Genomic DNA, 26,097 nt, shown 5'->3' with positions numbered 1-26,097 from the left:
AGCCGCTGGGTTACACGGGAAAAATGTCAGAAACTACAGTTTCCATTTAAGAGAGACACTAACGGTGGAAGATGGGAACAGAATTTAAAAACCATGCTTCATTATATACCTCAAACAGTTTGCTTAGATTTTTCAACATTGTAAAACATCAATCCAAATAGTTAAAAGATGCTATTCTTAAAAGCAAAAACGAACAAATGGGACCTAGTTAAACTTAAGAGCTTTTGCACAGCAAAGGAAACCATCAACAAAACAAAAAGACAGCCTACAGAATGGGAGAAAATAGTTGCAAACAGTGTGACCGACAAGGGATTAATCTCCAAAATATACAAACAGCTCATATGGCTCTATATAAAAAAAAAAACAAAAACGACCCAGTCAAAAAATGAGCAGAAGACCTAAAGAGACGTTTCTCCAAAGAAGACATACAGATAACCAACAGGCACATGAAAAGATGCTCAACATTGCTAATTATTAGAGAAATGTAAATCAAAACTACATTGAGATATAACCTCACTCTGGTCAGAATGACCATCATCAAAAAATCTACAAATAATAAATGCTGGAGAGGGTGTAAAGAAAGGGAACCCTTCTACACTGTTGGTGGGAATGTAATTTGGTGCAGCTGCTATGGAAAACAGCATGGAGTTTCCTTAAAAAACTAAAAATAGAGTTACCATATGATCCAGCAGTCCAATTCCTGGACATATATCCAGAGAAAACTATAATTTGAAAAGACAACATGCACCCCAACGTTCATAGCAGCACTATTCATAATAGCCAAGACATGGGAACAGCCTAAGTGTCCATCGACAGAGGAATGGATAAAGAAGATGTGGTGTACACACACACGCACACACACAAACACACACACACACACACGAATATTAGCCATAAAAACGAATGAAATAATGCCATTTGCAGCAACATGAATGGACCTAGAGATTATCATACTAAGTGAAGTAAGTCAGACAGAGAAAGGCACATATCATATGATATCACTTATATGTGGGATCTAAAAAAATACAGAGGCACTTATTTACAAAACAAATAGATTCACAGACATAGAAAACAAACATGGTTACCAAAGGGGAAAGATGGGAGAGAGGGATGAATTAGGAGTTTGGGATTAACAGATACACACTACTATATGTAAAATAGGTAAAAACAAAGTCCTGCTATAATATCGCAGGGAACTATATTCAGTACCTTATAATAACCTTTAATGGAAAAGAAACTGAAAAAGTGCATGCGTGTATGTGTGTGTGTGTGTGTGTGTGTACATGTGATTGAATCACTTTGCTGTACACCTGAAACCAACACAACATTGTAAATCAACTACAATTAAAAAAATAAGTTCAAGGTAAAAAAAAGATGCTTATTCTTGTTTTTGTTTCTTGTGATAAACTTTATAAGGTTAATCAGCATTTTAGCTGTTAATAGCTTTTTTTTAATGTTAGGTTGATTAAGTTATAATTTACATAAAGTAAAATTTATTCTTTTTAGTGTAAGTTTTCTGAGTTCAGAAACACATACAGCCGTGTAACTACCATCATAATCAAGATATAGAACTTTTCCATTATCCCCAACAGTTTCCTTCTGCAGTTGTAGGGCTTGATTCCCACTTTACTTCTTTCCTTAAACACACAAGGTAAGCGAATACGTATCTTTCTAAAGTATTGCCTTTTCCTTCATTCAGAGTTCTTCAAAGAAGAGGTCAGTCTAGCCTCTACCCTCAGTTTTTTTTTTAAACATCTTTATTGGAGTATAATTGCTTTACAATGTTGTGTTAGTTTCTGCTGTATAGTAAAGTGAATCAGCTATATGTATACATATATCCCCATATCTCCTCCTCAGTTTTATATCAGTTTTATATCTGGCCTTTCTTTTAGCCTTTGTTTTCCTCCACGTGCTCCTTTTTTTTTTTTTTTTTTTTTTTTATGGTACGCGGGTCTCTCACTGTTGTGGCCTCTCCCGTTGCGGAGCACAGGCTCCGGACGCGCAGGCTCAGCGGCCATGGCTCACGGGCCCAGCCGCTCCGCGGCATGTGGGATCTTCCCGGACCGGGGCATGAACCCATGTCTCCTGCATCGGCAGGTGGACTCTCAACCACTGCACCACCAGGGAAGCTCCCTCCACCTGCTCTTTAATCTTCCATAAAACTTTTTTTTAATAGCCTCTGACCTTTCCCCCCTGCCCCACCTTCATTTCTCCAGGGCTGCTCCAACAGTGTGAATTATATAATTAAACTAACAATGTACACTGCTTTAATCACTTTAATCACACTGCTATTTAGTACCTTAGAGTTTAAAGCTAGTATGCAGCATAAATAGGATTTGATGTTAGAGGCTTCAGTGTTATTTTTTAGGAAATTTAGGATTGTCACAGTTATTTTGAAGCATCTTTTGTCCACAGTTAGACTAACAGGAGGGTTGATTTATAGGGAAAATTTACGGTGATTTTAGTGAAGAGCTAGTCCTAGTCACATAAGCAGATTGGCTTTTGGACTTCCTATCTCTTCTGTTAGAATTCCTTTCCAACTCTGGTCATCACCCTTTGTCCTTTCTAATCCATACTGAAGTGGAATGTTCTTTGAAAACTACAACCCTAGCTGATAAGGATATGGGCCAAATGTCTCACAAGGTTGACTAATTTTATGATTTTAGCTCACTTCTATAAAGGGGTGATGAGCATGTACCTGTTTGTAGTATTTGAATTTTTTTTTTTTTTTTTTACCATTTGTATATATTACTTTTGACTTTAACAGTTAAAAGAAATATCGAAAAGTCTTTGAACTTCCTGGAGTGTCTATAAAAAATTCTCAATTATTGTAAGGGTTAGGGAGCAGTTGGCACGTCTCTTCAGTTGCCACCTACTTTGTAGGATCATTTGCCATCTGTAATCACTCTGTTTCTTGTTTTTGTCATTTAGGTTTTCTGTCAGTTCTTTTACTGTCATCTCTTCTCTAGTTTATCAGGTTTAAAGTATACAGTTGTAATAAGACTATTATGATTTTAAATCTCTTCAGCATTTTGGAAGTTGCTACAATTTTTTTCTTAATTTATTTATTTTATTATTATTTTTTGGCTGCATTTGGTCTTAGTTGCAGGATCTTTGTTGAGGCATGCCGGCTCTTCGTTGCGGTGCGTGAGCTTCTCTCTAGTTGTGGCGTGCCGGTTTTCTGTCTCTAGTTGTGATGCGCAGGCTCCAGAGCGCGTGGGCTCCAGGGCTTGTGGGCTCTGTAGTTTGTGGCACAAGGGCTCTCTCCTTGAGGTGCACAAGCTCAGTAGTTGTGGCTCAAGGGCTTAGTTGCCCCATGGCATGTGGGATCTTAGTTCCCTGACCAGGGATCGAACCCACGTACCCTGCATTGGAAGGCAGATTCTTTACCACTGGACCACCAAGGAAGTCCTGGAAGTTGCTACAAGTTTTAATGGGAGGGCATTAAGTATGGGACCTTGAGAGGCAAAAATATTAAGGGTAAGAAACAAAATGCTATAGGTAGGTAAACACATGAGAATTGAATAAGTTAACAATTTACAATATGTGTTTAAATAAGCTTTTAATTTTAGAATAGTTCGATTTTTAGAAAAGTTGCAGAGATTCACTGTGTTTTTAACTAGAAACATTATCAAGCTATCTAAACTGATTTTTGTTACATGTATTCATTTTTAAACTTCCTGCTGAGTCAAAGGAAGCACAAAATAATTGCTAAAAATGCTTATGGAATGTTTCTTCCATGCTCAGAAAAAAAAAAGATAGCTGAGAAGAAACATAGAAATGCCAGAGGGGTACCTATAACTAGATTAATATGGAAAAAGGCAGAAGTAAGCCATTAAACAAAGATTTCTTTTTATAGAAAGGCTTGTGAAAGACAAGTGTTTTCATTGTATATAGTCCTAAAGCCCTTGGGAGATTGGAAAGTTTTCTATTATTTCAAAAGAGCATGAAACAAACACTATTCCAAAATTTTTTGTTTTTTAATGAAGCAAAGCATTAAGGATTTTTCATTTAAAAATTTCATAAAAACCTGTGTATGGGGCTTCCCTGGTGGCGCAGTGGTTGAGAGTCCGCCTGCTAATGCAGGGGACGCGGGTTCGTGCCCCGGTCTGGGAGGATCCCACATGCCGCGGAGCGGCTGGGCCCGTGAGCCATGGCCCCTGAGCCTGCGCATCCGGAGCCTGTGCTCCGTCCGCAACGGGAGAGGCCGCAGTGGTGAGAGGCCTGCGTACCGCAAAAAAAAAAAAAACAAAACACAAAAAAACCTGTGTATGTGCAGCTCTGTATTCTGTAATGAATGCTTATTTTCAATGTTGGGGTGCTTATGTCAGATGTACTGAATCCTTTGTGTTTGTTATCTCATTTAATATTCACAACAGACCTGGAAGATAGGTGCTATTATTATGCTCATTTTAAAAAGAGGAAGCTGAAGTTCAGTTAGTAAGTCATCTAAAAGGAAGAGCCCTGGTATGAACCAGGTGGCAGGCTCCAAAGACCTGTTTCTTTCATATCCTTTAGTAACAATAATGGAGCTCTTCAAGGAGTACAGCCCTATTTTCATCTCTAGTGCACAGAATGGGGCCTACTTTATGTGCTTATCAGCAACAGTAGTAAGAGCAATAACAGCAGACATTTATTCTGTGCTGATGTGCCAAGCATGTTCTCAGCTTTCACATGCATTTCCTTACATGATCCTTAGATGAGTCTAGGAGCTCGCTGTTTTCTCTGTTTCACAATTGAAAGCTCTGAGACTGAGTGGTTTACTTAACTATTAAGTAAGTGGCAGAACCAGAATTTAGGCCCAGATCTGCCTGAGACCAGGCTCTTAACCACTCTGGTATGTTATAGAGCAATCACCAGTTGCCATCCATGTTTGAAAGGAACTTGAAAGTCTTTAAAGCTTGGCTTTTCCATCATTTCTCCACCTTTCCTTGAGTAGAACTGTTGAGTAGGCTCCACTCCTTCCCATAGAGCTTCAGAAATTCTTACTTGACTTTGAAGTTCTAACAGCAACACATTTTTTTTTTTAAACATCTTTATTGGGGTATAATTGCTTTACAATGGTGTGTTAGTTTCTGCTTTATAACAAAATGAATCAGTTATACATATACATATGTTCCCATATGTCTTCCCTCTTGCGTCTCCCTCCCTCCCACTCTCCCTATCCCACCCCTCCAGGCTGTCACAAAGCACCGAGCTAATATCCCTGTGCCTTGTGGCTGCTTCCCCCTAGCTATCTACCTTACTACGTTTGTTAGTGTGTATATAACAGCAACACGTTTAACAAATATTTATTAAATGGGTACTGTGGGGTAAGCATTTATCTAGGCATCAGAATACAAGTGAACAAGATAGACAAGGGCCTGACACTCAGTGGAGCTTCATTCTGGTAGAAGAGAGAAAACATAAATGTGTAAAGAAATAAGATTATTTTAAAAGACTCATTTCCCATCGCTGCTGTGCTGGCCCAGGTTTACCTCAGCAGTCACATCTCATCCCTGGCTGAAGACAAGGGTCTCCTTTCCTCATTACTTTTACTCTACAAATTTATCAAATATCCACTATTTTAATTATTGGGAATGCAAAAATAAAGACAATCACTGCTCTTAAACACCTTACAACTTTGTGCAATGCTTCCCAACCTTTCCCATGTAATAACATACACAGAAAATGAATGGGGTAAATACAAGAGGCTGTTTAAAGCTGGGAGGAGGGCTTTGGCCGCCTCAGGGTCTGTGTAGCTGCCTAGAGGGCTAAAGAAATAAAACAACACAAGCATGCAATAGCAAACCAATTTTGAATTTTTGGTTTAGTGGGGAGATGTTTACACAAAGTTACATTTATAGTACAATGGGATAATAGCTGTGAAGGTAGTTTCAGAGACAGTTCACTAACGCACTTCCATCCTAGAGCGATTAACTGGTGTTCTCCGTTTTCTTTGAATGCTTGGGTCTACTCTTAATCATCCTAAGTTCTTCTCTTACTAAGTGGAGTGGTTTGTTCACCAAAACTTAATAGTGTTTGTTCCCAAACCTGTTCATACTAGTTATAGTTTTGTAATGACATAATGAAATTAAATTTTATGAATGAAATGGGCTTAAAAAATTTATTTCCGTGAAAATTGAGTTGAATCCTTTGAGAAAGTTGGATAAAGATGAGTAGCCAAAGAGAAAAAAAGTATTGTTAAATTAGGTGAGGGCGAGATAAGTATGAATCTTCAGCACACAGATTGTTTCACAGTTGACTAAGATCTTGGTCCACTTTGAAGAAACGAAACTGGAAAATCACAGATGGTATCTCATTGGTTTACATAAGTTGACAGAGCTCTGGTCAGCAGATCCATACCATACCAAAGGAAAAGATCTCTGTGAACGACTGTACAAAAGTTGAAATATTTTATGTATCTAAAACTTTTTCATTGCTCTGTGTTTGAACTTGTTTTTTAAATCTACTGTCTACCTATCTAGAACGTTTTAGATAAGTGGGTTTCTGGTACATGTAGCAAGTGTAGCAGGAAAGAGCAGTTGGGGAGTTGGAAAGTCCTAAGCAAGTTAGGGATGAAGAGGTGACATTAGAACTGAGTCTACACAAGGTAAGTAGGGACCATGTCTGCAGTTCATTGTCGATTTGGAGGGATCCATTTGGCTGAACTAAGAAGATGCTGGAAAATATAGGAGATGAGAGGTTATATAGCAGGCTTTATATAGCAGGCTAGTTGCAATGTGTTTTTAGGAGGTAAGTGGAGGAGTGGCTCTCTCACTCTGAGTTACGTAGGAAATTACGATTTGTTTTGTTTGGTTTTTTTTTTTTTTTGCGGTACGCCGGCCTCCCACTGCTGTGGCCTCTCCCGCTGCGGAGCACAGGCTCTGGACGCGCAGGCCCAGCGGCCATGGCTCACGGGCCCAGCCGCTCCGCGGCGTGTGGGATCTTCCCGGACCGGGGCATGAACCCGTGTCACCTGCATCTGCAGGCGGACTCTCAACCACTGCGCCACCAGGGTAGCCCGGAAATTCCGATTTCTTATAGTTCTTGGTTCCCACTGAAGAAATGGCCACTTTTAATTTTTCCTGTTTTGTTTTTCTTTTTTCAACTCCCTTTATCAGGGCTAGCTGACTTCCTTGCAGTTTAGTTTCTATATGTTAATGATGTGTATTGAGCAATTTTTTATAGTTTAAAATCTCTGATCTCATGATATTGAGCTATAATACTCTTAATCATATACTTATTCAACAGGTATGTGAGAAATTACCTCATGCTCAGTGTCAATCAATATATTCCACCATTACAAAACCACCTCCCTATGTATACTGAATTCATTCTGCCTTCAGTGTACTTAGCAGGTTTTTTTTTTCCAGTTTACCTGTAATGGAAGTGAGGTCAAGAATACAGACTCCAGAGTTTTAAATCCTAGCTTCATTACTTCTTAGCCACATAACATTCAGCAGGTTATTTAACTGCTTTAATCCCAGTCTCCTCACTCATAAAAAGTAGACATAATAAAAGTAAGATTTTAATGAGTATTATTGAGAATGCATGTAAAGCATTTACTATGTGCCAGGCACTCTGATAAAGACTCAGTAAATGTTTACTATTGTTATACATTCAACAAATATTTACTAAGTACCTCTTAGATGTCAGGTGCTATCCTGGACACAGTGAAAACAACAGAATTGTATTAAGATGGTATTTCTTTTTTAAGTTCTGTAACTTATTTAAATATTCTTTGTCTTTGGTTATGAATATATGTTTATTTGTTATCAGTTATTTAATTTGATATCTATTTCATTTATGGTCATGAATACTTTAATTCTTTCTATGTATCTTATTTTTTGTAAAATATTCCACCAAGTAGGTGAGCCATACTTTACATCCCTGTAATTCTCTTGTATCAAATGTGTTGGTAGTTTGCAATTTTTGTTGTAATAGATAAAGCTCATCTATCTCTAGTGACTTTTCCTGATTGCAGAGATAAATTCTAGGAAATTCTTTAACTTTCTGGATTACAGGAAGCCTGTGCTCCTTAGTAGCTGTAAGGCCAGTGAGGATAAGCAACATAATGTTCTCTGTTATGAAAATGATTAGCTGTACTATTCTGTTTTATGAGTTTTATTGAAGATACACGTAGTGAAAGCTCCAGGGTGGTGTATGTAGATTGTCTTTAACCAGCAACTCCATCCATGTTTATAGATTTTTTTATCTACTAAACTCAAGATAGATGTGAAGCCTTGTTTCAGAGGACTATCATAGCTATTAAAAGAATTGGGCACCCATTCTCATTTTGTGTGGACATTTAGATATTTAAAGGATTTGTGTGTTCGTTGTGGGGTGTCAGGTTTAGTGAGCAGGGGAAGTTTTGCAGAGCGTTCTTGGCATTGGATCGTTAAAGCTTAGGTGAAATTGTAGGAAGGTTGATGGATGACCATTATAAGATTCTTTGATCATCTATCATTGGGCGCGGCAAAAGTTGGGAATTCAAATGTTTTTTCTTAATTTTTTGATGGTAGGAAATAAGATAATGAATCTAACTCATCACTTGAAGGAAATATAGTAGTAAAAACAGTTGACAGAAGTGTGAGAGTTGGGAGTTTGTACAAGTGTATCAGTGTGTGTTACTTCTGGAAAGTCTCCTGTAGTTGGGCATGTAGGTTGACTCTTATTTTTTTCCTATTATAAAAACCCTGTAATGAATATACTTATATATAAATCCTTGCATCTCAGAATTATTTCTAAGAATAAATATTCAGAAATGGTGTTGTGTTCGGAGGATATAAAGTTTTTAAAGTTTCTTATTAGACATTTCAAATTCCTTTCCAGAAAGTATACCAGTTTGCACTCCTAGTCACATTAATTTATTGGATCAACAGCTACATTTTGAGTGCCAACTGTATATTAGTAGAGAACCATACTGATAAAGCCCTACCCTCATCTAGTTTTTAGTTTATAATCTAGTGGAGGTGTGGACAGTAAAAGATATGTAATGTAATTTCAAGTAGTGATAAGTGACATAAAAAAACAAAGGTAAGGATATAGGGAATGAGGGAGTAGAGGTAATATTTTAGAGGGGGTAGGCAGAGAAAGGAAAGGCCTCTCTGAATTAGCATTGAGTAGAGACCTACAGTCTATTGTCAGTCTTGCTACATTTATTAAAGCATTGAGTATTATTGTTTTAAAAAATATTTGCCAGTTGAGATGAAACATTTTAAAATTTTTATTTGATTATTAGGTTGAATTTTTCCTTTGGCTTATTTGCGTTATGTTAGTTGTTTGTATTAATTTAATATGGAGCCATCCTTTTATTTGTAATAATTGGCTGTTGGACTTTGAATGGCTATGATCCTTACCTTTATGTAACAAAAAGGCACAGTATTCAAGTTTGGCTCCCCTGAGAGGGCAATATGAGACTTAAGATGAACATAAGTGATTTTTATGATTCTAGCTCCTGGGAGTAGTTCTTTCTGAGATTTTTATTAAGGTTGACTTTAGTAACTGAGGTAGCAGATTGTGGTGAAGGATATTGTGCGTGAGTTATTGGGTTGGTGCTGATGAGCGTAATTGTTCAGAAAGCAGTGTTGTTGCCAAGATTTCTGGCTTTTTCTTTGAAAGGACCTGTTTACTTACTCCGTCTTACAAAGTTTTGCTTTTGGACATGTGTGGACTCAGTGTATGAAAAGGACAGTTGATTTCCTCCACTACTGGAAAAATTACCCAGTTTTCCTGTCTGTAAGGTCTAGTTGACATGTAATTTAGAATAATTAAAATTAATTTAAAAAGAAACTAAGATGTGGGAGTTAATATCAGTAGCTGGCACAATTAAAATATGTACTTGATTTGATAGTTTGTCTTGTGTTCTTATAATTTCTTAAGTGAAAGAAGACGAAAGAACTTTCTTAGGAAATGTACTTTTCCAGGCTTAGCTTATAATGTTTAGTATGTGATCGTTCTGTTTGTTTCCTATCACAGAGGGATCATTTTATAATTACTACACTAATATTATGGCCTGTAAAAATGATTTTTTATGCAGCGCAAAGTCTTAGATTTAGGTTTTCTTTATCAGAATTGTATATAGTGTTGGCTAATTCAGTACTTTTTTTTAAAATTAAAATAATGATGTTTGTAATCAGGTTTCTAATTAGTGATGACACCACTTTTGTTTGAAACTTAGTATTTAATATGACAAGAAATAAGTTCCAGAGAATGGATTTCATTTATTAATAGCTGTTTGTTCCATTCATTTATTCACTTATTTACTCAACAAATATGTGAGTGCCGCTAATGAGCCTGACACATAATTAAAGGTGATAGATATGGTAGGGGGAGTACCATATGGCAGTTACTGCCTTCCTGGAGATACAGAGCTCTGAACAGACAATTTGGAGACTGATAGAAGCTGGTAGTACCTGAAGCAGGAAGTGGGGGCTTTGTCAGACTCCCTCCTGGTCATATGAGTGTCACAGAAAGCGATTTTGCTATGTGGTTCTCTGACACCTTGACAGGGTGTATATGTGTACCTGCACATATACACCCACACAAAAGACTAACTTTTTAAAAAATTCTTTTAATTGTGGTAAAATACACATAACATAAAATCTACCATCTTGACCATTTTTAAGTGTACACTTCAGTAGGGTTAAATATATTCCCATTGTTGTGCAACCAATCTCCAGAACTTTTTCATCTTGCAAAACCAAAACTCTATACCCATTAAACAACAACTCCCATTTCCCTCTCCCCCGAGCTCGTGGCAACCACCATTCTGCTTTCTGTCGCTATGAATTTGACTACTCTAGGTACCTCATATGAGTAGATAAAAAGCCTGGGGGATTGTTCTGTGGCAGCATTGTTGCCAGCAGAACTGCAAGCTCACACGGCCTGAGGGAGCGCCTACTCTCTGGCCATCCTGAGAAGTCATCAGGCAGCATGGAGCCAGGTTAGGAGGAGCAAAGTTTGGAAAGGCAGAGAGATATTATCAAAACCACAGAAGACCGTCTTAAACCAGGGTTTGGCAGACCTTTTCTGTAAAGGGTCAGATGATGAATATTTTAGGCTTTGTAGGCTGTGTAGTCTCTGTCATGATCGCTCACCTCAGCCATGGTAGCCTGGCTACCTCAGCCATAAAAGCAGCCATAGACGACATGTAAATTAACGAGAGCGGCTGTGTTCCAGCAACACCCTGTGAAAACAGGTGGCAGGTCTGACTATCCCACAGCCTATAGTTTGTTGGCCTCTGTCTTAAACTATCCTCAAGCTACACATAACTGGAGAGAGACGGGGTGGAACCCATACCTGGGAGATCACTGAGCTGGTTTGTGACCCAGAGCAAAGAGAGAAATTCAGTTTTATCAAATTTTTTTGCCGTATTTTATCAAATTTTTGCCATCGATTATAAGTTGTACCTTTTATGTACAACTAAGAAAGAAAAAAAGTGCAACCCATTAATTTTCAGATCCCGTTGGTTGTATGATGCATCCTGGTTTCAGAAATGTTCACGTGTGGGGTGGGGTGGAGAGTGTGTCTGGATCAGTGATGTAGTGATAGCACAGCCAGCACCTGTGTTCTTACTGCGGGCCACACATTTTGCTTAGCACTTCGCACATATTGTCTCATTTATCCTCATAACAGATCAATGAAGTAGATGAAAAAGACTTTGAACAGAAAAATAATTTGCCATAATAAGCAGTGGAACCTAGGATCCAAACCCAGGCAGCCTGGCTAAAAGCCTGTGCTCTCAGCTACTTTACTATCCTGCCTCATTCAGTTCTGGAGCAATCTTTTTGTCAAATGATAAAATTCATGCTGGAATTGACATAGTTTATTAAAATGATTTGAATCAGGTCATGGAGGAAACAGCAGCTACATCATTTCCCTTTAGCATGTCCTTGCAATTTCAGACATTTTTCCGGGCAGCCAGAGTAATGTTTTTCATCCATTATGTGCCTGCTGGTGCCCTCAAAGAGGAATTGTTATTTATGAACCTCTCCTGGAAATGTTTTTAAAATGATAAAGTTTCCAAGCCAAACAAAACTTGTGCTGGAAGAAAAGTCTTGGTGCTGTGTACACAGTAGTATCTGTGATGCCAGCCAGCACTTCTGGTCCTGCTACTGCAGAGGAGAGTAAGCACCACATACACTGGCATTCATCCTCTTCTGCATCTGTGAGCGTTGCATCAAAGATGGTGCAATCCTGCATGAGTAAGGCAGACTTCACCGCAGATGACCTTACTGGCTTTTGAAGATACAGAAAATGTACGAGCCATTGAGTTCTCGAAGTCTTGGGGAATTCTGGTGTTCGTAGCATAAGCCTGCATTCAACTGACAGAGCAAGCTGTGAGAGCTTGCCTTGGAGAGAGTTGAGGTTTTTAGTACTCAAGATCATCAAAAAAGAAAGTCAAAATTGAATGGCCGTTAAAGATGGCAGGCATCTCAAAGTCCATCTACAGTGTCAACTTCTAATTCAAGCCAAACAGAAGCCTTTTCATTGAAATTCAGTTTGGAGAGTTAGTTTATTTTTTGCTTTATTTGCATGTTAACTTTCACTGGGAAATAAACAGCATCTCTTATAAAGATTATTTTTATATGCTGTGAAATTTCCACAGTAGTGAAGTTTTGTTTTTTGGGGGGATGGCATTGCACTTTCCCGAGAGTCCATTAACGTTTGATTTTCACAAGTGACTGATAGCTCATAAAGCCTGAGAATCACTGCTCTGAACTGAGATGTGGAAGATGAAGAAAAGGCATTTGGTGAAGTGAGTTTGCATGAGGGGGAAAGTGCAGAGACTTGCAAGCAAGAGATGTGGCACATTAGAGAGCCCAACGCTGCATGTCCGTGGAGAACAGTGTGTAGGGAGAGGAGGAGAGCAGAGGAAAAAGGGCCAAATCATTATGGACCTTGTATACCACGTCTTCTGTTTGGGATTCAATTCAGCTACATTTAGTAGTGAAACTCAAAATAATAGAGTAAATATAGAGAGACACAATCCAGAGCTGGTATGGCAACCTGGTGGTTATCAGGAACCTGCGCTTCTCTGTCTTGCCACTCTGCTATTTTCACCATATCTCCTTATGGTCCCCGGTGGCCACCTGAAAGAACTCTAGTCATCGTGTCTTCATCCCAAACAGCAGGAAGGGGGAAGAAAGGCACAACCCCTGCCCTTTCACAGAGACTTTCTGGAAATCTTTCAACTCACTTCCAGTTAATCACAGTGACCAGCACTTTGGCACAAATACCTGCTGCAAGGGAAGCTGGAAATGTGGTCTTTTTTGGGGGGTGATGATGTGCCCAGCTGACAATCAGGGTTCTGAAACAGAAGGGGAAAAATGATGTTGGGGTAGGCAGCTAATGATCTCTGCCATGCCATGTCATTGCTTTGCTTTGTGAATGACGTAATCAGGAGAGAAACATCTTCAAATTTTATTTTCCAGAAGATCACCACCTGCAAGGTAGAGGGTGGGTTGGAGGGAGGTAAGGAGACCGTAGAGACCACTGCAGTAACATAGATGAGAGGTGGGTGGGATGCCGGCTGTGACAACAGAGACAGTTTCCTGAGGCTGACAGGACTTGGTCATTGATCAGATGTAAGCAAGCTCTTGGCTTGGCAGTTGGGTGTGTCTTGGTGCCGTAGAGACAGGAGCAGATTGCTGGAAAGAGGAGGTCTACTGAGAAGGGGCTTGAAAAGGAACAGGAAGAAAGAGGAGGAAAATAGAATGCGGTGTTTCAGAAGTCAAGGAGGATAGAGGATTTCAAGATCTAGGGAGTGGTCAATTGTGTCAAATGCAGCTGAGAGCACAGTTAGAGAAGTACTGATGTTATGGATAGGATTTAGCAATTAGAAGGATGTTGATGACCTTGGTAAGAGCAGTTCATTGAACTATGGAGAAAACCAGATTGCAGCAGGTGAGCGAGTGAAAGGGAGGTGAGGAAGTAGAGGTGAGTGCAGCAACTTTTTCAAGAAACTTTGCCTTTAAGAAGATGGAGAAAAGAGGGATGTGAGTATGGAAAGGGATGAGTGAGTGTATGCATTGCTGTTTTCTTTGCTTTTTAGATGTCAAATATTTGAATTTGTTCATGCTGATGGAAAGGAATAGAGAAGGAGAGGTTGATGCTGAGACTGGGAGATTGATGAAACGGGGATCTTGAGATGGGCACTGGCAGAGAGATTGCCTTAGGGTGGGGGACAGCTCTTCCTGTGACAAGAAGGAAGGGGAAGCAGCAGAGGTGGAGATGCAGGGAGGTCCTGAGGATCTGATCTGGTGGCAGAAGGTCGAGGGCATTCCCCATAGAGGATGGCTTTATTTGCTCTATGAATAGCAGTTGAGCGTATCTTGGTGGCCGAGGGGGTGTTGGCAAGTGTGTTGGTGGAGTATGTGATAATGTACATGATTTGCCGGCTTTTCCTGAATGAGAAAACAAATCTCTGGATTAGGTATGATTTTTCTGTCATTAAATTAATTGGTAGGAGCTTTCAAATGACCCAGATTTTGGTCATTACCTTTAGAAATGTGAAGTAAAGAGACAATGTGAGCCTTGGTACACAAAGGCTGTGCAGTGAGGGTTTGGTGAATAAGCTGATGTTCTTGGAACACTTCCTGTACATATGGAGCGTCATTTCAAACTCTTTTTTACTGTTACACAGCTCTTTTCTTTCAGGCAAACTTGCTTCTGTTGAAAAAAAAAATTTCGAATTGCAATAATCACACCCTTGTGAACCGTAACAGGGCAGCACTGTTAGCTTGTCTGGCACCGTCTCCAGGAATAGCACGAATATGCTACCAAGAACCAGGTTATACTGTTGCTAATGGGAACATGTCTCCATGACGGTGTGAGGAATTCAGCTTTTCTGATAACTGGAAAGTAAGTTGTGAGCAGACTTGGCAAGATACAGATCATGTTAGACAGTTTTTAAATGATCTTTTTAAAAATCTTTGTTTCTGCAGAAAAACTAGATTGACATCCTAGAGGGAAGAATGTTGTTTAAAGTATGTTCTTTCATAGATTGCCAACTACTTTCTTTTGTTCATTCCCCAGAGGAAGTTGGGTGTTTGACCCATTCTTTTCTCCCAGTGAGAAGAGAACATGAGTGGCCTCGTCTCCGCTGCGTATTTTGAGGGAGTCTCATGCGGTTTGCCCCACCTCACCTGTAGGGGTTGCCCTGCTGTATATTTACGTGCAGCAGAGGTCTTCTTAGAATACTGAATTCTATTCATGTCTGAATAGAGACATGAAAGAGAAACAGGGTGATCAGGATTGAAAGCACAAAGATAGCACTAGTCACTGACTAAAGTGATTCAATCAGAGTAACATCAAGGCCACATCTGGCAGTGCATGGTACTCCCTGTTGTCTCCCAACACCTTCCATCTTTGCCTGAGTGGATGTCATTGTGCATTCTCCTGGGGGAGCTGAGGAGGAGAAAGTGGAGCACAGGTCTAATAATGTTTCTGTGACTAGGTGTGTCCAGCAAAACTTCAGCTGTTACCAAGCAACCTTCTAACACAGGTCCCCTTGGCTTGTGGAAATAAACCGAGCTCTGTGGGATTGCTTGGTGAGGTCCCTGGTGGAGGGTGTGGATAGCATCACCAACAGAGAGAACTTGTGTTGGCATGTAGGGTGATTTGTGTGATGGGAAGCTGAGCTTACCACCTAATTTAACCTGTAATAAGCTGTAGACCAAAAGTGTCCTGGCTTCCTGGACTCACACAATTGGTGCCTTTCTGTGTGTCTGTGTCTGCGTGTGGGAGTGTTGTGGGTATAAGTCGAAACCTAAGTAAAAGTGGAGCCTTTGAACAGCAACGCTAACTTGATGACTCTGGACATCTTTCCCCTGGCTGTACCTTGTTACTTCACACCTTGTGACTTCTTCCTTTTCTCTCCATAGTCCTTTTCTTGTTAACAGTCAGTTCCTCAGTGGTACTGGTATTTAATTAGCTAGCTGCTTTTAAGAATTAGATATAGCAAGACAAGTAGGTGTTGCTGAAAGCACCATCTAAAGAACCATGGTTCCTTGACATTTGTAGGGTGACTCCCTGCCCACTTAACTTGGGGTACAAGGTTCTAAATATGGCACTTCACAGAGAATTCTGGGCCCTAACCTGAATGGTAAACAAGTCTTTCTACTTGTGAGTTGCCTGGGCCTGTACCCAAAAGTCTTCATTAGCTCGGTTTTGGAATTTAGTGTTATGCTTGGATCAGCTTGTTTTATTTCACTCCAAATATTTGAAAAGTAATTCAGAAGTACATTTTAAATTTAAACTCAAGTTAAGATACCAGCCTTGGGAAGATTTGAATTAAAACTAAAAGTATACTTAATATACCTTTTGGCTGAAGGCCAAGTGGCCTAGTGTTAAAATCATTATGAGGCTGAGACCTTTTATTTATCACCATTATAGAATAAATTTGGGGGATATGAGAAAAAATTTGTTTAGCCTCCATAGACTCAGTCATAAGGAATTGTCTTCTTAAAGCATTCTAGTAAAATGCATGTTTTGAAGATTGTTTAGTGGGAACAAAACGTATTTTTTCTCTAAATACTTTATATTCTTTATGGTATGTGGATCAAAGATGTTTTATCATGAACATACATGACTTTGGAGGGTTTTTTTCTCTTGGTGAAACTTTAAGGCAACAAGGTTGACATTTGGTTTTTAATTCATCTGCACAGGAGGTGAAAAATCCCTATTAGTGCTTTTTCTAAAAATGGTTCCTAAACCTCACTTTGTTTAATCCTGTGTTAGTATACCAAACAGTTCTTCAAAGAGTAGAATTAAGATATAATCCAGTTTACATTATTCTGCCTGATATTATTATTTAAATTTGTGTAAACATTTGTTGGCTCAAAAAGGAAATTATATTCTTCCTAAAGATGTCTAATATACTCAAATGTTGTGTTTATGTGTTTGGTTGAATGTCTTGTGATGTGATGTCAGTGTCATTAAAGTGAAAGAAAAAAGATTGTATTGAACAAAGAAGGATTTTGGCAGAGTTTTATTAAAACGAATTGAAACATAATTCTCATCCCTCAGTTGATTTTTTTTTTTAACAGACCATCTAGAACTGCACATGCCACTAGCCATGTGTATTGATTTACATTTAATACTAAATAAAATTAAAACTTCAGTTCCTCAGCTGCATTTAGCACTGTCTGGAGAGTGACAGTGAAAAAAATGCCATACTATTGATCTTTTGACTACATACTTAAATTTCTTTTTACATTGTTTACATTTTTGTAAAGTTTTTGCCTTGAAATGACAAGCTGCCTATCCCTCAGAGATACTAGTAAATTCACAACTCAGGTGTTGAGCAGTGTCTGAAACCCCAAGCCCTGCCATTCTGTCCTGTTTTCATATGTATCCGAAAGATCAGCATTTTCTTAGATTTATACTTTTAGAACTGTGGTACACCTGTAGTTTTCTTTTCATTCTTTTAATTCAAAGTTAAGAGAGTATTGTTATGTTCATTAAATTCAAATAAAGAGAATCCATTTTCTGATTTACTAAACTAAGACTTCAGAACATGTATTCTATTCCAGTTTTAATACCTGCAAATGGAATAAATAACTTATATAAGGCTCAATTTGCCATAGAATTTGCCAACCTGTACCTGTATTCCAGTTCTTTATATCAATCCTGTCTTCTCTCAGATCTGTTGCATACACACACATCAACTTTATTAAATAAAAACATGTTTCTGGTTTTCCTGCATTAATTTGGAATCTCCTCAAACATATAAGCCACTTTAAAAAAAGAATGCTAAATAAACCTTGAGGACATTGTGCTAAGTGAAATAAGTTAGTCACAAAAATACAAATATTGTATGATTCTACTTGTCTAAGGCACCCAGAGTAGTCAAACTCATGGAGACAGAAAGTAGAAGGGTGATCGCCAGGGGCTGGGGAAAGGAGGGAGTGGGGAGTTGTTTTCTAGTGAGTATAGCTCCATTTGCAAGATGAAAGAGTTCTGGAGATTGGCTGCACCATAATGTGAATGTACTCCATACTACTCAGCTGTACGCTTAAAAATGGTTAAGATGGCAAATTTTATGCTATACATATTTACTACAGTTTTAAAAAAAAGAATGTTATAAAGCTGGTTCTCCGACTTAAGGTTTTCTTTGAGAGTGTCTTGGCTCTTCCTGGCCCTTTGTGTTTTCATACATACATTAAATTGGCTTGTCAGTTACCACACAAAAAACTCTTGAGATTTTTATTAGGATTGCATTGATCAGTTTGGGGAGAATTAACATCTTTACATTAGCAAGTCTTCTAATTTACAAACATGATAAATAAATCCCTGAATTTAGTTAAGTCTTAATTTTTCTCAAAAATGTGTTCTGTGTATAATCTTACGTATCTTTTGTTAGATTTACTGCTAGATATTTGCTATTTGCTATTTTTGATGGTTTTATTATAAAAGACACTTTTAAAATCAATTTTATTTTGTACTTTTTTTACATATAGAAGCAGTTAATTTTTTACCACCTTTAAACATTTTAAAGCATACAATTCAGTATTGTTAAGTACATTCATATTGTTGTGCAACCAACCTCCGTAACTCTTTGGTCTTGCAAAACTAAAACTCTCAACCCATTAAACAGCAACTCCCTGTTCCTGTTAACCATCCTGCTACTTTCTGTCTCTGAATCTGACTGTTTTAGGTGCCTCATGTAAGTAGAATCATACAAGTATTTGTCTTTTTGTGACTGGCTTATTTCACTTAATATAATGTCTTCAAGGTTCATCCATGTTGTAGTATGTATCAGAACTTCCTAACTTTTTAAGGCTGAAAAATATTCCATGTGTGTATATACCACATTTTTTTTAATCCATTCATCTGTTGATGGACATTTGAGTTGCTTCCATTTTTGGCTATTGTGAATACTGCTGCTAAGAAGGTGAGTATACAAACATTTCTTGAGAGTCTGCCTTCAATTCTTTGGGGATATACCCAGAAGTGGAATTGCTGGATCATATGATAATTCTATTTTTAATTTCTTAGGAACCACCATATTTTTTTCCTTAACAGGTGCACCATTTTACATTCCCACCAACAGTGCACAAGGGCTCCAAAAGCAGTGGCTTTTTTTTTTTAAATTTTTGGCTGCGTTGGATCTTTGTTGCTGTGCGCGGGCTTTCTCTAGTTGCGGCGAGTCGGGGCTACTCTTTGTTGCAGTGCGCGGGCTTCTCATTGCGGTGGCTTCTCTTGTTGCGGAGCACAGGCTCTAGGCGCGCAGGCTTCAGTAGTTGTGGCACGTGGGCTCACCAGTTGTGGCTCACCAGCTCTAGAGCTCAGGCTCAGTAGTTGTGGGGCACGGGCTTAGTTGCTTGGCGGCATGTGGGATCTTCCTGGACCAGGGCTCGAACCCATATCCCCTGCATTGGCAGGCAGATTCTTGACAAATGCTTGATCAGGGAAGTCCCTAAAAGCAGTGTTTTTTGTTGTTTTTTTTAATACTGACCATGTATCTTCAATGTTGCTATGCTTACATTATCCTAACAATTTATTTGTGAGGTTTTGGATTTTTCCACATGTAAAATCATATCATCTGTGAATAATGACAATTTTATCTCTCAGTGGATACATAAACTGAATACTACATGGCAGTGAAAAATGAATGTATTATAGCTGCATGCATTAATGTGAATAATTCTTTAAACAAAACATTGAATTAAAGAAGCAAGTCACAAGAGGATACTTTATAGTATGATTCAACTTATTTAAAAGTTTAGAGACAAATAAAATTAAGTAAAATATTGTTATCATTATGAATGCATACATAGGTGGTAAAACTACAGGGAGTCAAAGTCAAGGTGGTTGTTAACACTAGGGGTGGAAGAGGAATATGATCAGGGACAGATGCATGCAGGCTTCTACGCTATGGCAGTATTCTTTTTAAATTTAGGTTATTCTTTCTACCCTGTATGTGTATTTTATAAACTTTAGTATGTGTGATATTTCACAATCAAAGTCTTTTTAGGTGAAATTGGAAAACATAGGCCTGTCTCACCATATGTAGAAAAAAAAATTTGCTTCTATGTATTCTATTTTCTTTTTAAAGTGTATTCAAAGAAACATTAAATAGGTAAAAATATTTCCATACTAAAACAGTTTTACCTAAAATGAATACATGAACTAGGGGTTTTCAGTTAAATTGATTTTCACACCCTTGTGAGGCTTCTGTAAATATCAGACTCTTTTCTGGGAAGTCAGAAGTAACCGCTAGGGACTTGCCTGGTGGCGCAGTGGTTAAGAATCCGCCTGCCAATGCAGGGGACATGGGTTCGAGCCCTGGTCCGGGAGGATCGCACATGCCGCGGAGCAACTAAGCCCGTGCGCCACAACTACTGAGCCTATGCTCTAGAGTCCTTGAGCCACAGCTACTGAGCCCCGTGCACTGCAACTACTGAGCCCACGTGCTGCAACTGCTGAAGCCTGTGTGCCTAGAGCCCATGCTTCACAACAAGAGAAGCCACTGCGATGAGAAGCCCGTGCACTGCAACAAAGAGTAGCCCCCACTCGCCGCAACTAGAGAAAGCCCACGTGCAGCAATGAAGACCCAACACAGCCAATTAAAAAAACAAAAAAACTGCTAAATGGAAATGTAAATTCTTGGCTTTTAAAAGATAATTGGAAACTAATTGGCTTGGTCCCATTTGTTAATAACTCTTTTTTTTTTTTTTTTTTTTTTGCGGTACGCGGGCCTCTCACTGTTGTGGCCTCCCCCATTGCGGAGCACAGGCTCCGGACGCGCAAGCTCAGCGGCCATGGCTCACGGGCCCAGCCGCTCCGCGGCATGTGGTATCGTCCCGGACCGGGGCACGAACCCGTGTCCCCTGCATCGGCAGGCGGACTCCCAACCACTGCGCCACCAGGGAAGCCCGCTAATGACTCTTTTGAGTAGATATAATGTGCCTAAGAAATTCTCAATAATAGATACTTGAAGTGTATGGCCAGGAATCCACATTTGACATGTATGTATTTTTGACCAAGTATAAAGGGATTTTTGCCTTCACAGCCTAATCACTGAAATGTGAGCCCATCAACTCCTTTTCCAATCATAGACTTTATTCATCATACACACACACATACACACACACACCATCACACACACCTACATGTAGTAGAACATGAAAACAGCAAAGTGTATGATAGGGTTTTATTTTTTCAGTCCCCTCAAGTGTTATCTGTCCTCCACCATCATGTAACCAAAGAGTACATTTGATGACTTATTTCATTAAAGAAAAATAACAACAAATGTTCTCCTGTAAATGGATAGAAAATATACTGTGATCTTTTTAAAAACTTTCATTCTTCTTATAAGATGTTTAGACTTGCTTGTGCCTCTTCTTTAAACAGAAGAATTTGAGCTTCCACTGTGTCATTGTTCCTTCCCTGTGAGGGATGAATCGAAGGTGAAGGTTCTATGCTCATCTTGAGCTTGTTTTACACAACTCATTTTCTTTCAGGCAAACTTGCTTTCGTTAAAAAAAAAAAAAAAAAAGACTTTCAGATTGCAATAATCACACCCTTGTGAACCATAATAGAGCAGGTACTGTTAGCTTGTTTTGAGTATTTGGCACTGTCTCCAGGAATAGCATGAATATATTACCAAGAACTGTGTGATCGTATATATACTTCTCCAGAACTGAAGTAGATTCACAGTGTACCAGAAATAGTCACAGATTTGATGAGTTTTGTGCACCCTATTTGCTATGTTGATGCAAATTGAGAATTCTGAGTTTTTGAAGGTAGTCCACGAGACTTGGGTGTTCTCACCAGCCAGACAAATATTTGTAGACTGTAACTTTTCCCCCTCTTGTACTCCATTGTACTGTAAATGAACTGCTGAACTACTTCTCTGTGCAAGGGAAGTTGCCGATGAGAACTTGATTTTGAACCAGAAGGGCCCTGGACATTAAAGGAAATGTAGTTGAAACTTTCTACAGAGAAAGCAGACCTCTTTAAGGAAGCATGGAAATAACCTTGGTATTGATTTGGTTTAACCTTTTATAAAGCTGTTTGAATTATTCTATAATTTTTTTTTTAAAATTTCAGATTCAACCCTATGAGAAGATAAAGGCCAGGGGCTTACCTGATAACATATCTTCTGTGCTGAACAAGCTGGTGGTGGTGAAACTCAATGGTGGTTTGGGAACCAGCATGGGCTGCAAAGGCCCGAAGAGTCTGATTGGTGTGAGGAATGAGAATACCTTTCTGGATCTGACCGTTCAGCAAATCGAAGTGAGTAGTAGCTGTTAGCCTTTCTCACGAGCTAACAAAATCATTTTTAGTTTTTAGGGTATTGTAAATGTTACCTTATAAAATAACAGATGTGCATTTGAACTAGTCAAGGAGCTTGCTACCTTTAGTCTCTTTATTAGTGTATAGAAAAGGTTTGGTGTTCTAAGAGCAAAGCCTTAGGGTGATGTAAAAGCTTTTGATCTTTAAATAGCATTTGTGGCGCTGAAATCTCTGGATCTCTTTGGATTCTCCTTTCATCTCCCCACCTCTCTCCCCGCTGTCTGTCTAGTGGTAGCCTTCATCACAGCTGGGATGATCTGGCTTTATTAACCCCTTTTGGGAGGCTGGGGAAAATTTCATGTATCTGGTTGGGCACCGTGGATGCTAAGAATTGTTGTTGGCGTCTCTCTTGATCATAGTCCATAAAGTCATTAATCATAGACCATAAGCTCTTCAGGGGCAGTGGCCCTATCTTTTTCATCTCTTTATCCCTAGTGTCTCATACGGTGCCATCAACCACAATAATAATAGCAGTAGCAGTGGCTAACATTTATCCAGCACTTACTGTACACCAAGTGTTATTCTGAGCTCTTTACGTGAATTGACTCATTTGTTCCTCTCCACAACTCTGTGAGATAAGCACTATTATCATCCCCATTTTACAGATGAGGAAACCAAGACACAGAGAGGTTGATTTACTTGCCCAAGGTTCCCTAGCTAGTTAGTAAGTGCAGAATCAAACTCTGAACATAGGACAGTCTGACTTCTAATATCCTATTTTCTTCTCACTCTGTTGCCTCTTAGCTCTTTCTAGAGATGGAAAAGATTTCAGTTGGGGTAAAATTACAATTCTTAACATGAATCCTGAGAATAGGGAGACATGTCTTTGTAACATTTGTACTTTCATCTCCACTGTGCTTTGGACACAGAGTAAATGCTTAGCCTGTGTTTGCCCATCCAGCAAGGCCATAGGGCATTGTGGCTGGGCACACAGCTGCAGAGGCAGACTGCGGGGGTGAGGGGGGTGGTGTCCTTGTTCTGCCACTGACCTGCCACCTCTCTGGGCCTCAGTTTAGCCATCCATAAAATGCAGACAGTAGTTTCCATCTCATAGGGTTGTGACTTAATGAGCAAGTACATGGTGAATTGATAGCAAAATGTCTTATGCTAAATAGTTATATTTTATTGCAAATCTATATATTTTACTACTTATAGATGATGTTTTGGACATCTTGTGATTAACCACGGAGAGTTAATTTTACACTTTGAAGCAAAAGAAAAGTAAGTCTGGGTAGTCTGATTGTTGTTTTCTTCCCTAGCATTTGAACAAAACCTACAATACAGATGTTCCTCTTGTTCTAATGAACTCTTTTAACACGGATGAAGATACAAAAAAAATACTACAGAAGTATAATCACTGTCGTGTGAAAATCTACACTTTTAATCAAAGCAGGTACAAGGAGTAAAAAAATTAACTCTGGGGGATGTTATTCCTGGGAAAGAAGGACTTCTTTGTTTTGTTTAAACAGAGCAGCCTCAAGATGTACAAGTGCCAAAGACTGTCTGCAAGTGTTTAATGCCTTTAAAGGCTGAACATTTGTTAATAGATATGTGATAGTTGCAATAACTCTGGTTATGTAACTTGGACTTCTTAAAAGAGAATCTGCCTGAGATTCTGGTTCTCGCCAGTGGTAGGAAGCAGACATCCCTGAGTACTAACCTGCTGTTGATTTTCTGGGAAAGTACTATCCTGCTATTGATTTTCTGAATATATCTGTTGGTAAGAATGGACACCATTTCCCAAATAGGTTTTCAGGGAAAAGAACAATCCCACCACCAAATAAGTTTGAGAAAATTTACTTAATATGTCTCTCCTCTCTTAAGAAGTCATAAAACATATTAATGTCTTAAAAATATGGGGTGTCCTCCCATCTGCATGACCATGGAATACTTTTTTTTTTTTGCAGCAAATATTACTATCTAGGAAGCTGATTTTTTGGGTCAACACAGATAATGGGAGATTTTCTTAAATGGATTCACTTATGATTAAATTACTACTGATAGACTGAAAGGGAGGCAAGTTTTATTTAACTTTAAATGCATTATTTTACTTGAAGGTCTGGAATGCTCTAAAGAGTTGATACTGAAAAAGAACTTTTCCTTTTTAAGGTACCCGAGGATTAATAAAGAATCTTTACTACCTGTAGCAAAGAATGTATCGTTCTCAGGGGAAAATACAGAAGCCTGGTACCCTCCGGGTCATGGAGATATTTACGCCAGTTTCTACAACTCTGGTTTGCTCGATACCTTTATAGGAGAAGGCAAAGAGTATATTTTTGTGTCCAACATAGATAATTTGGGTGCCACCGTGGATCTTTATATTCTTAATCATCTAATGAACCCACCCAATGGAAAACCTTGTGAATTTGTCATGGAAGTCACAAATAAAACACGTGCAGATGTAAAGGTAAATACTGAGAGGAAGCAGTTTGGGGATTCACATCTTCACATTTCATAGTTCAAACTTTTTATTGGAAAGTTTCTGTTTAGAAACTTGATAACATCATTGTAAGCCAAAGTGGGATAGTACTCTAGAGTACCCTAAGTTCCATCTGATATAAGTGTGTATATAAATCCAGGTTTAACAGTAGTAAAATCATCTTTACTTTTTGAATAATCTGTATGGGCAATTTTAACTGAAAACAATTCCACATATATTTATAGGATAATCTGAAACATATGTGAAAACACTTTCAGTAACTTTGTTCAAACCATTAATATTCTTCTAGTTTGGTGCTTAAGTGTTTTTTATTTAATTATTCCTTTAATGAAAATTTACTATTTCTATAATATGTATTTCTCTCTGTATATTTTTTTATCACTGTAATATCTGTTGTTGTAAAAAAAAAAAAAAAGCAGTTTGATACAAAGCAAAAATCTGTTTTTTTCACTTTGCATGTTTAGTGGTGATGACACTTGGCCTTTGATGGAATGGTACACAAGGTTTTCTCCTCACCCTCAGGGAGTAAGAAAAGTGGGCAATGTGTGAATACTAATATGGTTGGTCCCGGGGCTGGGTTCTATGCCTCTTGCAAATGACCCCTTCACACGAGTAGACGTCCCTTCCCTCTTCCCACACTGCCATGGCCTCTAGGCTAAGGCCACTCAGAGGTACCTTCCCCTCCACTTGTGCCTGTCTTGACTTTACTCCCCTTACCTTAGAGGTAGTCAGAGCAGGGTTGTGAGGTGGTAGGATCGGTTGTTTGGTAATGGTTGGTGGTTTGAGAATAAGAGGAATGTCTGTTCTTGTAGGAGATCTTTGGAAAGTGAGGAAGACTCTGATGTACTCCCAGGGCTTTTATTGTGGACAAGAGGGCGTGTATACAGTATAAGATGACAGACAACCTGAATTATTTTCTTTGGTTCTACTTTAATACATGTGTTGCTTTGTATCACAGATCAAATCACTGCCAATGCTTTTTATTTCTGGGGGATTTTGTCACGAGTGTCTTTTCTATATCGTTCGTAGACTGTAAACAATGTAGTATGGCTGTAATTGGGAGAGATGTGGAGGCACTCACTCTTCTCTGCCTTTCTAGGGTGGGACACTCACTCAGTATGAAGGCAAATTAAGACTGGTGGAAATTGCTCAAGTGCCAAAAGCACATGTTGATGAGTTCAAATCTGTATCAAAATTCAAAATATTTAATACAAACAACCTATGGATCTCTCTTGCAGCAGTTAAAAGACTGCAGGAGCAGAATGCTATTGACATGGAAATCATTGTAAATCCAAAGGTAAGCCAAAGTTGCAGGCCATCAGACTCCCTGGTTCCGATCACAGCATGCTACACACAGACCCACTGCCCAC

At 38.8% G+C, this 26,097-nt stretch overlaps 2 protein-coding genes across 6 annotated transcripts in view; one reads left to right on the top strand and one right to left on the bottom strand.

Annotated features, from left to right (window-relative positions):
- The window catches only part of UGP2 (UDP-glucose pyrophosphorylase 2), a 55,145-nt gene that overhangs the window by 23,704 nt on the left and 5,344 nt on the right, over positions 1-26,097 (top strand). For all 5 annotated transcript variants that reach the window (XM_029231508.1, XM_029231510.1, XM_029231511.1 and 2 more), the window contains exons 4-7: positions 22,042-22,227; positions 23,547-23,680; positions 24,397-24,694; positions 25,827-26,024. In XM_029231508.1, coding sequence (XP_029087341.1) covers positions 22,042-22,227; positions 23,547-23,680; positions 24,397-24,694; positions 25,827-26,024 — 816 coding nt within the window. The remainder of the gene's footprint in view (positions 1-22,041; positions 22,228-23,546; positions 23,681-24,396; positions 24,695-25,826; positions 26,025-26,097) is intronic.
- Positions 21,318-26,097, bottom strand: part of VPS54 (VPS54 subunit of GARP complex) — a 111,048-nt gene continuing 106,268 nt past the window's right edge. The window contains exon 25 of the transcript XR_003794842.1: positions 21,318-21,894. The gene's annotated coding sequence lies outside the window, so the exon portion shown is untranslated. The remainder of the gene's footprint in view (positions 21,895-26,097) is intronic.

The sequence above is a fragment of the Monodon monoceros genome, unplaced genomic scaffold (assembly GCF_005190385.1).
Source record: "Monodon monoceros isolate NGI ecotype Baffin Bay Population unplaced genomic scaffold, NGI_Narwhal_1 Super_Scaffold_19, whole genome shotgun sequence".
Lineage (NCBI taxonomy): Eukaryota > Metazoa > Chordata > Mammalia > Artiodactyla > Monodontidae > Monodon > Monodon monoceros.
The sequence above is the reverse complement of the archived record's forward strand: the minus strand, read 5'-3'. Positions and strand labels throughout refer to the sequence as shown.